Genomic DNA, 13,565 nt, shown 5'->3' on the forward strand with positions numbered 1-13,565 from the left:
CAGGGATATACACACAAACCAAGCTTGATGAGGACAGATTTATCTTGATTTAACCTGAATGCACATTTCCTGATATTTGTGTTTTCCTGTGAATCTCTACACTTCTATTAGCAATAATCTCATAATAAATAAATCAGTAAAAATGGTATTTCTAAAGTTGTATAATGTGTCACATTCTATTTTGTTACTTACTTACTATGTCTGCAGGAAAAGCAATGCTTCTAAAAGTAAACAGCAATCAAGATTTGCAGGCTAGATGCAAGTTTCTACACTTATATGCATATAACCTTACAAATCAGATATTGAAATGTTTGGGAGTATGACTGGTTTTATCACACTACTTGGTTTTCCAGTCTTCTTATTGTCTCCAGATGTTTTCTTCGTAAGTCGGATTTCTTTTTAAAGAGAGATCATCTTTCTAAATCTAAGACATAGGGATTACAGAACTAAAAATTTGTTCGAAAAAAGAGACAAATACTCTGGAGAGTTACTGGAAGAAACTACACACTTGTTCTTTCAGTTTTCTAAAGTGTTACTTGGGAATGGACAGTTAAGGTGAGCAGTTTAAGTTTATATTAATACAAATTAAACAAAAATATGGCATAAGGCAGTATATTCTGCTATTTGTAATATGCTGAGTAAACTTCTCTTGAAATAAGCACAAAGAATTTTTATCCTATGATAAGCTTTAATATTAACCTTTTTTGTTCTAATCACCACAAAACCTGAAATTTAAGTGGAAATATTGCTGCTTATGTTCAGATTCCACTTTTTTCTAAAATGGCACATTAGGTTTTAAGCAGTATCTTCATGTACATACAACATACTAAAAATCAATTCAAAACTGAAAGTTTCTGCAAAGAAAAGCACAAGCTGAAAGAATTTTTAAATACAAACACGCAGTACAAGTAAAAAAAGCTGAAGACAAATTGATATAAAAATCAGTATTTATGTAAAAAAATAATGCATTGCATATCGTAAAATGAGTCAATAACAGTATTCACCTTCACACAGATTTTTAGATTTTCAGACTTCAAAAGGTTACATAGCAAGGAAAAGAGACTGTAACTAAGACTGTAACGACATGTGAGGCAGAGAGCCTCCTAGTTTCCATCCCAGAAATTTACACCCTGAGCCAGCAGGGAGACTAAGAGCAGAACATAAACTCTGCTTACAACGGAGTGTAGTTTTGTACTGCTAAAGCTTTCGTCCAGCTCACATGGATCTGGGAGTAAGAGCCAGCCTGCCTTTGACAAAGAAACAGCCACAAAAATTAAGCTTCCAAAAAAGGGTTGGGATGACAGTGCAAGTCAGTGAGTAGATGCTCCGTGTTCACACAGGAACTTTTCTGGAATCCGAAAACTCACTTTATGACGACTTCATCTCAGTTAGAGAGGTTATCCAAGTTCAAATATACTTTACAAATGCAGTTCATACCATGCAAGTTTAAATAGTATTTTACTGTAACACTAGAACTCAGCATTTTTCTTCATGTTTTTCTCTAAAAAAAAGTTTGTATTACATAAACAGAACTTTTTTTTCCCCACTTACTAAAGAAAGCCTAATCCTTACCTGTTGTAAATACTATAACCCTATTGACAGTAATGCATTCATGTAATTGAGGATGTGCCCCAAAGCTGTTTTAAAGCCACGTCCTTAAAAAAGTATGGTAACAGGATATATTCTCTAAGAAACCCATCTAATATACAGTCTGATGAAGCATCAGAACTCTTATTACAGCCCTTCACTTTTAGGTACTAAATACTCTATAATAATCAGGTAATAATTCTTAGTAAGGAAATACAACAGCAACAGCTTTCCACTGTTGTTTTTTCCTTCTACTTCCAAAATGCCCTACAAAGTTGCAAAACCACATAATTTTTAAAAAAATATTCTAAGACAGACAACTTCAAACTGAATTTTTGCTGAAAAACCCACCCTCAACTCTGCTCTATCGTTTGGACATAATGGCTCAATGATGTTGAAACAAATGCCATATATTAAAAAGTGTCTGTATCTACCAACAGATAAAACTAGTATCACATACTAGTTATTAATTTCTCAGAAAATCATATTTATAGTGTGCAGTTTACATCTAAGATAAGCTAAACAAGATTGTCAAAACAGTACTTCAACGTGTAAGAGATGAACATATAAAGGCACGTACAGATTGTCAAATTATATCACATTTCTTTGAAAACAGAGTATTTTCGGCACTTGTAAACAACTTTGTTTACATAAAGGCTCACACCTTTAAAGTGAGGTTAGTGCTGCTGACTCAGTTATTGCTATATTCACAGTTTAACAGAATTTTAGACAATATATGAGGTACACTCCCAAATACAGCCCTCTTCATTTCTTCCTTGTTCATTTGATCATTAGATAACTGAATTATGCAGACTAAAACTACTGACCATAGAAGCCAGTAACACCCAAATCATTGGATCCAAGAGAAAGTTAGCAGTGATTAAACTTCAAAAAAGCAAAAAGTCACCTTTGCAGAAAAAAGTTCCTGTTCTTCATTACATGAATTTTCTTCATTTTTATGTATGCTAGTAAAGTTTTATCTGGGCATATTAAAAGCCGATTCAAGCCATATTAGAATTTTGCACCTTTTGACCAGAATATGTTAATTCAACCTCTTGATTTAGCAGCCTGGAGTAAAAATCAGCTTCCCTTTGATCTTCTGGCATACAAGTCTCTTATGCTTTTTGTTAGCTGCTTTATGAACACTTTGTATACTTTTCCACAGTACGTATGCATGGTTTTCCGCAATTCCAGTTCTAGGGGCTGCAACAGGGAATGAACCAGATTGTCTCCAAACGAATACTGTAAAGAGGTTAAGAAAAGAAGATTTAACGTCAATATGGAAGAGTGTCATTATTCAGAGTTATCTAAAAATTTATTAGAATGTCTTTGAACATTGCATTTGCTTTCTATAGGTTTATTAGATGTTTTCAAGAACTTGGAGACCTTCTGAATGCAATATTTGAAAACCACCTCTAAATTGCAGGCGCATTCTCTAACGCTTTCAATAAGTCTAACAAATTAATTTTTTGAAGAAAAAAACCCATAAACAAACATATCCAGACAGGCAAGGAGGAAATTTAAAATTACCTTATTAAAGTAAAAATTTACAGATCTAAAAATGATTTCTAGTTATTTGTTTGTTGCACAGTAACTTTCTTGAATGACATATAACTTTTAAAGAATACATTTCTTATCAAATTATAATGAAACAACAGTATGAAAAGTGGTACTACTGAAGTTTCATTAAACTGAATGATGGTCAAGCACACACTATGTTTAACATGGACATGAAATAAAGAAGTCGTTAGTTCAACAGCACAATATTTTTTATAAACAAATGATAAGCTAAAACAGCATTTCAAAGTAACATAATTTTGTTCATCTTATTACCACTGAATCAGTGTTTTACATACTTTCTCTGACATATTCACAAACCAAATGGGATCATAAATAAAAAGAAATAATTTTTTCTTTTGTTTTTGACAATGCTCAAAGGAAACAAAGAAATCGTATTTTTATGGAAACACATTCACTTTCCCTGCAATGTATTCTCAGACCCCCAAAAGTACTTTTATTCATTTTTATATCCATATGACAACGCGTAATAAAGCACCATTAAAATATACTATTGATTTTTGAAGGTTATACACACACAATAGCCTGCTACATTAAAATGTGCATCAGTGCTAAATTTTACAGCTCTTCAGTGAGTATACTGATGCTGTGATAAATAGTTTATTAGATGACTTATTTGCAGAATGAAAAGAAGTCACTATGCTTAGTATTTAAAGGAACAGCAACACAATAATACACTGAATCTCCAGAAAAGGTCAAAACACAGTAAAAAAAAATTTCTACAATCCAAATATAGCTACAATTAACTTAAAATGTTGCAGTAAATACACACAAACTTTGGGAAGAAGGTTTTTTTCCTGCATTTTAAAACCTCCAGGAAAATGAAGCTTCTGTTGATCTCCAAATGCTCATACAAACAGTTTACTAGATGTATTTATTAAAGGAATGGGAATAAAGCCTTTTAAATAGACATTGACAACTACAGGCAATGTTTTAGAATCCTAACCCACACATAGTCTATGTTTCAAAAGATGTTCATCACAAAAGGAATACACTGGAATTCTATCCAAGCAGTAAACAAAAGTCCTGGAAGAGTTAAAATCACTTAGAAGTGGAAAAAAAGTACTTTGTTGCAATCATGGCAAGTATCAACAAAACCTACAAAATACATGCAGCACTGTAGACAAAAATACATTTTAAAAAAACCCTTTGCACAAGTACAGTGCTGAAAACACTTACCTTTTTTATTGCTTCATAGACAGCCCTAAAAGTTGGTTGTTTATCATCATGGTAAACACCTCTGTTTCCATGAAGAATAAATATACCTTCTTCTTCAGCTTCCTTACAATTGCTTCCATAGATGCAGTGGTCAGGCCGATAATTCCATTGGCAAGGAAAGAGATAAAGACTTTCTGTACAAAAAAATGAGAATTCTGGATTAAGTGTCAAAATTGCTTCAGGAAGTACATTAATCTTTTTTTTTCTCAAGGGCGCTTCATAAATTTCTGCACAGTTGTTTTGAAATGTAACAGCTAATTACACTGTAGCAAGCTCCAATGCTGTCTGTCAAAGTAAATGTTTTCAGAAAACTAAAGTAGGGAAAAGTCCCTTGAATACTTTCACTGAAAAGTCTACTAAAAGGGTATTTTCCTGGATTTTTGAACATCATAGAAAAGATTAACTTCGTCATGTTAGACTTAGAATCAATGTGGATTTACCTGGATTGTGAAAAAACACAATGTTCAATAGATCCTGATCACCCCATGTTATGTTCAACTTGTACTTCTTCAGCAGTGGCATAAGAATTTCTCCCCACTGTAAACGGACTGGTGTCATATCATTCTATTAAATAAAACAAAGCAAAAAATCACATTCAGGACAAATAAACCTATAGAAAATGTCCTACAGAATGGCAGTAATTTGCTTTTCAAAGTTACAAACCTCAAATGTACAGGCGATTTCTTCCTTGTAATCACATAAGCACTTAGAAAATAGTTATGGACATTTCTAATATGCTTTATTTCTCAGTTATTATCTTACAAAGAAAATTATACACATCTCCTACTTTTATTTAACTGCCACATTAAACTTTTGTCTTCAAGATTTCCCTCAAAAATCTTAAACCAAAAGTTCTAAGATATATAGCAAGGCTTTTTTAATACAGCAGTAGGATCTAACACAAAAACTGCATTTAAGTGATGCATGCAAGTAGTTGGACACTATTTAAATATCCACACTTCATGCAATTTCTCTGTCTTATCAGAGTGATAACATACACAGGTTTTAAAGTTAACTTCAAAAATGCAAAACAGATCAATATAAAATTATTAAAGAGTTCCAAACACATACAGCTGAAACATATTGGCTACAAAGTAGTGTACAAAAATATGGAAATCCTTCAAAGGTTTTCAAAAGAATTTTAATTGAGTTGAAATAATTTTTTTAGTTACTGAACTTGAACTTCCACAGCAAAGGTACAACTTTTCACTAGTAAAAGGCAGTAAGACTCTAAAGCAACAGCTGTTACTCAATTCCCAAATTCTTGACTTAGCAAAATCACTTCAAAGGAAAAGGAGGAGCTTTTCTAAGGGGTTTGGCTGAGGAGGTGCTACTTGGAGTAAGCTGGCCTACGATGAACTCCGTTACCAAACGGATTACCATCTGCAGTGTAACAGGTTGCATATTCTAAAGCTTATTTCTCATCTTTACACCACTTTTAAGCTCAGCTAGAACAGAAAAGAAAGAAGGCTGTTCACTCTGTACCTTTTACTTAAATTGGGAAAATGAGGATGGAATAACAATTAGTCCCAAAGAAAGAAAATTCTTGAACCAGTACAGGATTGTACCCTTGATTCTTTTAAACCAAGTTGCTAAAAAAAAATTTAAATCAGAACTCCAATATCGTTTGGGATCTGTATGGAGAAACACCATGTTAAGAAACAGAAAAGACTACAAGGAGCAAAATATTCAGTTTTAGAATTATAGTATCAAAGACTTCCTTCTCCAAGCTTTCCATTGACAAACTAGAAAGTGCAAAAATTAACAGTTCAGTTTTTAGTCTTTCCTCAAGTCATTTCAGTCATCAAATATGAAGGGCCTTCAGAATTGAAGACTAAAAAAAGAAATACTATCAGATTTCAGACAAGAATTAATACGAAGAAGATCTATAGCTTATATTAAGTAAGAAGCCAAATGGAATATTACAGTCCCTTCTGTCCTAAAAAATTTATGACTATGATTGCTTGCAAGTATTTGATGAGAGCAGGCATAAGAAATGCACAAGAGAATTCTTCTCTAGCAAGAATTATCATTAGGCTCAGTGCAATGTGATTAAACAAAAGCAAACACAGGCTTAACACCAAGCTAAAACCTTCTAAAAAAGCAAATCAATCGGACTGAATCATAGTGGGTAAAGATTACACCCTCACCTGAACTTTGCCATCCATAGAATATTGACCTAAGGTTTAAATTTAGACTCAGTGCTAAGAATTAAAAGCAGAATTAAATTAGCTCACTAATAGAAGGATAACCGTGAGTAAGAGAATATACAGTAGTAAATAAAGTTTTAGAGCAACCCATAGAAGCATTAAATTTTAAAGTCATTATTTCATATAATTTTCATTTAACTTGCATAGCTTTAATAGCAGTGAAATCCAGAGTATATCCCAAGGTGATGCGAAGCAGGTAACAGCATACATCACGTTGCCAGATGTCTAGAAGCAATACCACTTGACAAATAGTGCTATCAGATTTAAGAATTGGAAACTGTAATATTTCAATAACCTTTGCATAAATAGAGAAGTTATATATTAATTTATTAACAGTGATGTATAATGAAACCAGTGTAGGACTCAAAGAGCAAGAGAATCTATTTGAATAGTTGCACAACCTCCTCTAAAATTCTACTCTAACTTATAGTGATGTCAAACAGCATGTTCTTATGCTAGTGACTCAATGCATTGAGTAGAATGCTCAACTTCAAAACTGATGATAGACTTGCTTTTCAAAAATTACTCAAGTAAATATGAGAAAAATAACTCTATGATGACTTTCAGGATTTTCAGAATATACACCTCTCCAATATTCAACAAATTGCAAAGAAGGTTAAAGAGGTTTAAGAAAAAAACCCACGATGGTAGTAGGCATTTCCATGATGCCATCAAGCTGATACAGACAGGTTCTTATGAACCCTCAAAATGTCAATCTCTTTTTGAGTGGAAGAAAATGTGTAAGAACAAAATATATGTAAGGACGGTAAGATATTTTCCTACTTTTTGTTTGTTTGTTTGTTTAGTTGCTGTGCTTTAGTTTGGTCATTACTGATTTCTGTCCCAGAAGACTTCTGCCTGGCCAAGGCTGCAGTCAGACCTACAAGAGCAGTCACATTTAGCCTGTAGCAATAGAGAACTACCTCTCTCTGAATTCCAGAAGGAAAATACAAAGTTGAGGAAAAATACTCAAATTATACAGCAGTATCTAAAAAAACTGCAGCTGTGTCCCACAAACAGTTGACAAATTTAAATTTCCTTAATGCCAAATGAAAGCAAGCCCTCGCCCTTCTTGTTACATGACTCTATTCTATTCTTGCATTAACAGTGTAGCAATAACACTTACTAGATGTTTTTGTGAGCTGATTTACTTCACTAACCCAGCAGGAGGATTTTTTTCCTACTGCTACGAAGTTTAATTGAATCATAGAAGGGACCAACAAACACCAGAGGCTTGGACAAAGTAAATAAGAAAAGCAGGGAAAAGCAGATGGTAAGAGATGGGAACCCTCCTTTTAGAAGCAATTAGCTTTTGCACAGGCTCACCGTATTTCTTAGAACTATAGCCTTAAGCAATACTGAATGGTAAAAAAAAAAGTATATAATGGCTTAGGTCATAGAAACTCTCTGAGCTTGGACTTTTTTTTGTCTAAAGCATACCCATGAACCTCTCCTTTGCACATGCTATCTGGAGTTATTTTGTTTGGGGCTTGTTTGATTTTTATAAGACCTCATTCATTTCCATGACTGCCCACATCTCAGGCATCACAACAACTAAGTTTCCTCATTAATTTGATAAAAGTCATTGTTCCCTATTCACAAAGCCTCACTGATCTAGGACTTTCTGTTAGAACACTGTATCTGTGGTATTTGCTACATCCGAGTTTAAAAGTATCTCTAACTATACGAGTATAAAAAAAAATGTCACCTACTATTACTTCTTCCATCTCCTAAACACTCTTGCGTGTTTCACATTCCCATTTTCTAACTGCTGCTTAGCAAAGACAACAGGCAGGCAATATCCATCAGGAGCTCCATTACTGATTCTAGTCTTATGTCCAGTAATGCACCATTCTGTGACCACACTACATTCAATAACATATATGTGCATGTATATGTATCTGTATATATGTATACACATGTGTGCATATATACATATATATACAGCGCATATATTTGTACTGTATATATTCCCAGAGTCTCAAAACACACAAAACAAATAAGATAGAACAAGGAGTGACAACTTCCATAGATAGCCAAGTATCTAGGATGCTTGTCTGAAATGAAGAGACCTGACAATCTGAGAAGATTGAGGCTTGAATAAATAAGCGGATAAAAGACAACTTAATCCTGGAGCAACACATGGAACTACAGGTTTTCTGCTACTCAGGTGAGCACTATAAACATTGGCTGAAGTCTCCGCTTGTTTTTTTTTATTCATCTTCTGGTTCCTCCTGACTCGTTACAAGTCAACATGACAACAGAAGAAAGATGCTTAAAAGGCCTAAGCAACTCAGCCTGTAATTTTGGGCTGAGGAAACTACAAGAATGAACCCACAGTTTTAAATCCATCATATTGGAGTAATATTCTGATCCAAAACTTCCACTGTTTAGACAAGTGCTCTAGCCACTAGATAGTCATACAGAAAGGTATACAAGGCAGCTTTCTAAATATACAAAAATTCCCAGAACTTATATACTCCTTTACTAATTTGTTGAGTCTCCTGAATGAATACGAACAAATTCTGATCTTCCTATGAGACACTGAAGCATTTTCTAGCTCTATTGTATTTGACTAGAATAGTTAACGGGACATGACATGGGACAGCACCTGTAAGGTGCAAAAGCATCTGCAGTGTTGCTTGTTAGTTTACCTCTCTTCTAAAGGATCAAGACTAGTAGCTCCTTTACCATCAGTAACAAGGGAAGCCATACACTCTCTCAGGCCTGTCGTGTATAGTCTCAACTACACTAAACCCTCTTCAAAGTTTTGCTGTGAGGCTTGCTGTTCTTCATACTGAAAATCACGCTTTTAAGACATTCAAGGAACCTGAAGACGAAAACAAAGTCTCCACAAGTCTCCACAAACAGCAGGGCTTCTGTAACAGAGCTTGTGCGTATTAGGGCCCTGCGATGCTCCACCAGCTTGTGCGACCACACTTTAGGTACTAGGGGAGCATCAACTAAATGGTTCCCCTGCTGAGTGTTCTCTAAGCTAAGATCTCAATAATCAATATTGTATAAGGCAAACTCATTTCCTGCTTAGTCACTACCCAGGCTGCACCATCTAAGTATGATATGAGAGGAGAACAATCAAGCACCATCATTCCTAAGTGTCAGGTAACCTAGTAGCAGTGGATGTTGTCTGTCTTGACTTCAGTAAGGCATCTGACACTGTCTCGCATAGCATCCTCATAGGCAAGCTAAGGAAGTGTGGATTGGATCAGTGGACAGTGAGGTGGACAGAGAACTGGCTCAACAACAGAACTCAGAGGGTCGTGATCAACGGAGCAGAGTCTGGATGGAGGCCTGTCACTAGTGGTGTTTCCCCAGGGGTCTGTGCTGGGTCCAGTCCTGTCCAACATATTCATCAATGACCTGGATGATGGGATAGAGTAACCTCAGCAAGTTTGCTGATGATACCAAGCTGGGAGGAGTGGATGATACACCAGAAGGCTGTGCTGCCATTCAGCGAGACCTGGACAGGCTGGAGAGCTGGGCCGAGGGGAACCTGATACAATTCAACAAGAGCAAGTGCAAGGTCCTGCACCTGGGCAGGAACAACCCCATGCACCGGTACAGGCTGGGGGCTGAACTACTAGAAAGCCGCTCTGCTGAGAACGACCTGGGAGTGCTGGTGGACAACAAGTTGACCATAAGCCAGCACTGTGCCCTTGGTCAAGAAGGCCAAAGGTATCCTGGGGTGCATAAAAAGGAGTGTGGCCAGCAGATCGAGAGAGGTTATCCTCCCCCTCTACTCTGCCCTAGTGAGACCACATTTGGAGTGCTGTGTCCAGTTTTGGGACCCTCTGTTTAAGAAGGATGTGGAACTGCTTGAGCAAGTCCAGTGGAGAGCTACCAAGATGATCAGGGGACTGGAGTATCTCCCTTATGAGGAAAGGCTGAGAGACTTGGGTTTGTTCAGCCTGGAGAAGAGAAGGCTGAGGGGGGATTTCATCAACAGCTATAATTATCTAAAGGGTGGGTGTCAGGATGATGGGACCGGGCTCTTTTCAATAGTGCCCAATGACAGGACAAGGGGCAATGGGCACAAGTTGGAACCCAGGAAGTTCCACCTCAGTATGAGGAAAAAAAGCTTCTTTCCTCTGAGGGTGCCAGAGCAGTGGAACAGGCTGCCCAGGGAGGTTGTGGAGTCTCCTTCCCTGGAGACATTCAAAACCCTCCTGGATGCGTTCCTGTGCCTCCTGCTCCAGGTGTAGCTGCTCAAGCAGGGGGGTTGGACAAGATGACCTCCAGAGGTCCCTTCCAACCCCTACCATTCTGTGTTCTGATTAGACATCCTCAAACTGTTCTGACTGGGCTGAGCATGCTATCATAAGCCTGATACTGTAGGACACTTCTACAGTGTATCCAATAGGTGGAAGGAGTAAGTCAGCAGCATGGGTCAGAAATCATGAGACAGTATCAGAAACAATTCTGACCCTTCCGATACCAAAAAGTCTCCACCGGTAAGTATGTTGGTCACTGGCAGTAAGTTCTAATGCAGAGTCTTAGCAAGCCAGTCACACTGGAGAAAGTATCTTTCTCTACAAATTCAAAACTTGAACAAATATCAAACATTACTCTTGCCAGTAACATACAAAGACAGAGGCAAAACACCTGGATGCGGATGCTCAGGTAGATGCTCAGCATTTGTTATACAAGGGCCTGAAAGATACTGGGGCAAGGTTTTAAATCAAGGAGGGTATACAAAGAGGGCACTTCAAAATGCTTCAGCTGAACCAAAAAATCCATATATGTCAAAACATCATGCATCCAAAACATTACATCTGTGTTTCTTGCTTAAGATAATCAGACTAAGACTCCAGGAAAGATGTACAGTATGATGAAAGCAGGGGAAAAAGGTGTAGGAATGGAAGAAAAAGATGAAATTCATGCAAGAAATAAATTCTCAGCATCCCCCCCGCCCGCAAAAAAAAAAAGCCCAAACTAAACAGCTCCCAAGAAATCCACATATACAGAACACACCATCTTTTTTATTTATTTTTTTACTTCTTACTATCAAACAAGAGTGAAAGACTATTTCTTTATGTGCACCACTGCTCTCAAATGTTTGAGGAAGAGCCACAGTGCACACACAAGCATTCCTGGACAAGTTTGAAGTTCAGAATACATGCGAAAGCAAGGGCCAGAAGCATATATGCAGCAGGCACAGAAGGGGAAGTCTAAGTCTGAAATGACAGTAAAGCCATGGGAAGGATGCCAAAGAATGATGACTAATTATTAAGGGCAGAAAATGCTGTATTTCTAACATTTAAAAACTGAAGTGGAGCAGGAGAATGGGTTAATTGCTTTTTAAAAAATTTTTAACTAAAGCCATCCAAAAGGGCTTTGAATCATGGTGCTGTGCCATTGGGTAGCTTTGCTCTGTTTCTGCCTCCCTTTCTCAAGTGTCTTTTCATAATTCTGAATATTCAGTATGCTTGCACAGCTGTAGGTAGCTCAGTCCAATCTCAGTTCCTTTCCCTTAACTGTATGAATGCTAAGCCTGCAAATCATCAAGCAGACCTCCTTAGTCCAGTACATACTGAAAAATTTGAGACAAAACATTAAGATGAATGTTTCCAGGACAATTCAAGGGTTTTTTGTTCTGATTCCCCACACCAGTTATGACATGCAATCTTCCTCACTACAGAAAGAATTTCAGTGGCTCACTTAGCCAGAAACTGTACATCATGTTAGGTATACTGAAGTTTGCCAGCAGGAAAATGAGAAAAGCATATGGATTTGTTCTTGCCTTACAGCTAAGGTTTTATAAAATCACAGATATTCACCCCAAAAATAAAGAGCAATTATTAAAATCACTTCCTCCGAGGCTGGTTTTGGTTTAGTAATCTGGCATGTTTCATTGCATAATAAATATACAACATGGCAACAACAGGAATATGTAGCAGGTATTTTCAGAATCTGCAAAATACTCCAGCCCTCTAGTAGCAAGGGAAAGCAGCAATATTCCATTTTTAATTTCAAAATATTCATGAATGATTTCACCTACTTAAATCTGTATCTATAGACTTAAAATTTAAGAAACCACCAGTTTTAGGTGTTAAGGAGAAAGGACTTTATATTGTCCTCTAGAAAACTGCAGTTCATTTGAAAGACAATTTTAGTATCCCACATAATCTGCATACTTTTGAGTTACCACACTAAAAATAATTTACTACATAAGTGCATTGACAGAGGTTAAGATACACACAGTTTTCAGTCCCATATTTTTGTTATATTTTTCAATATTTTCATTTCTCAAGATGATATAATCGGGAAAACAAACAAATAACAAAGCAGACAATGCAAGACTCCACTGATGATATATACAGAATAGTTTTCTTCTTGAGAAAACTACAGCTAGATTCTATAGCTACTATAACTTTCTACTTTAACTACAACCAAGATAATTCATTTTCCAATTTTCTTAAATTTTCTGTACTTCCATAACAAAAATACATACCAAGAATATTAAGATGAAAGCTAAATCTGTCATAAATTGGAAATGGGGAGAAGTAATGTCTACTGCAAGTTTATGTTGCCCCTCTTATGGGTGCACCTTCCAATAGTTTTTGACTGCATGATTATTTTTCCCTCAAACTTCTCTTAAACAGAGAGGTACTTTTTCCCCTAGCATAATCACACAGCACTGCTTTTGTACTTGTGTTTCAATTACCTAAGAAAAAACTTCCCATCTGTGAAGCAACAACCATTTCTGCTGCTGCACGCACTGCTTTAGTAAGTACTTTCATGATGCACTTATCTCTACAAAAACTATGACGTCAAAGTAAATCAAGAGATACTTAAGGTGATAATCACCTGATTATAATATAAGAGATCAAAATTTGGAAACCGTATAGTTAAAATAACTTACTCAATGTTTTAGCACCACCTCCTGGTCATACTACTACACACATTTTTAAAGTTAGTTTACAGTATACCATTAACTGTTTTCTCGGATCTCTA

General features: G+C 36.3%; 1 protein-coding gene across 2 annotated transcripts in view; it reads right to left on the reverse strand.

Moving 5' to 3' along the window:
- Window positions 1–929: 929 nt before the first annotated feature.
- The window catches only part of GXYLT1 (glucoside xylosyltransferase 1), a 34,243-nt gene continuing 21,607 nt past the window's right edge, over window positions 930–13,565 (reverse strand). For both annotated transcript variants that reach the window (XM_064447959.1, XM_064447968.1), the window contains 3 exons: window positions 4,824–4,947; window positions 4,345–4,517; window positions 930–2,829 (listed from right to left, as the gene is read on the reverse strand). In XM_064447959.1, the coding sequence (XP_064304029.1) occupies window positions 2,668–2,829; window positions 4,345–4,517; window positions 4,824–4,947 (459 nt within the window). In that variant the 3' untranslated portion in view covers window positions 930–2,667. The remainder of the gene's footprint in view (window positions 2,830–4,344; window positions 4,518–4,823; window positions 4,948–13,565) is intronic.

Source organism: Phalacrocorax carbo, chromosome 1, assembly GCF_963921805.1.
Source record: "Phalacrocorax carbo chromosome 1, bPhaCar2.1, whole genome shotgun sequence".
In the NCBI taxonomy this organism is placed as follows: Eukaryota; Metazoa; Chordata; class Aves; order Suliformes; family Phalacrocoracidae; genus Phalacrocorax; species Phalacrocorax carbo.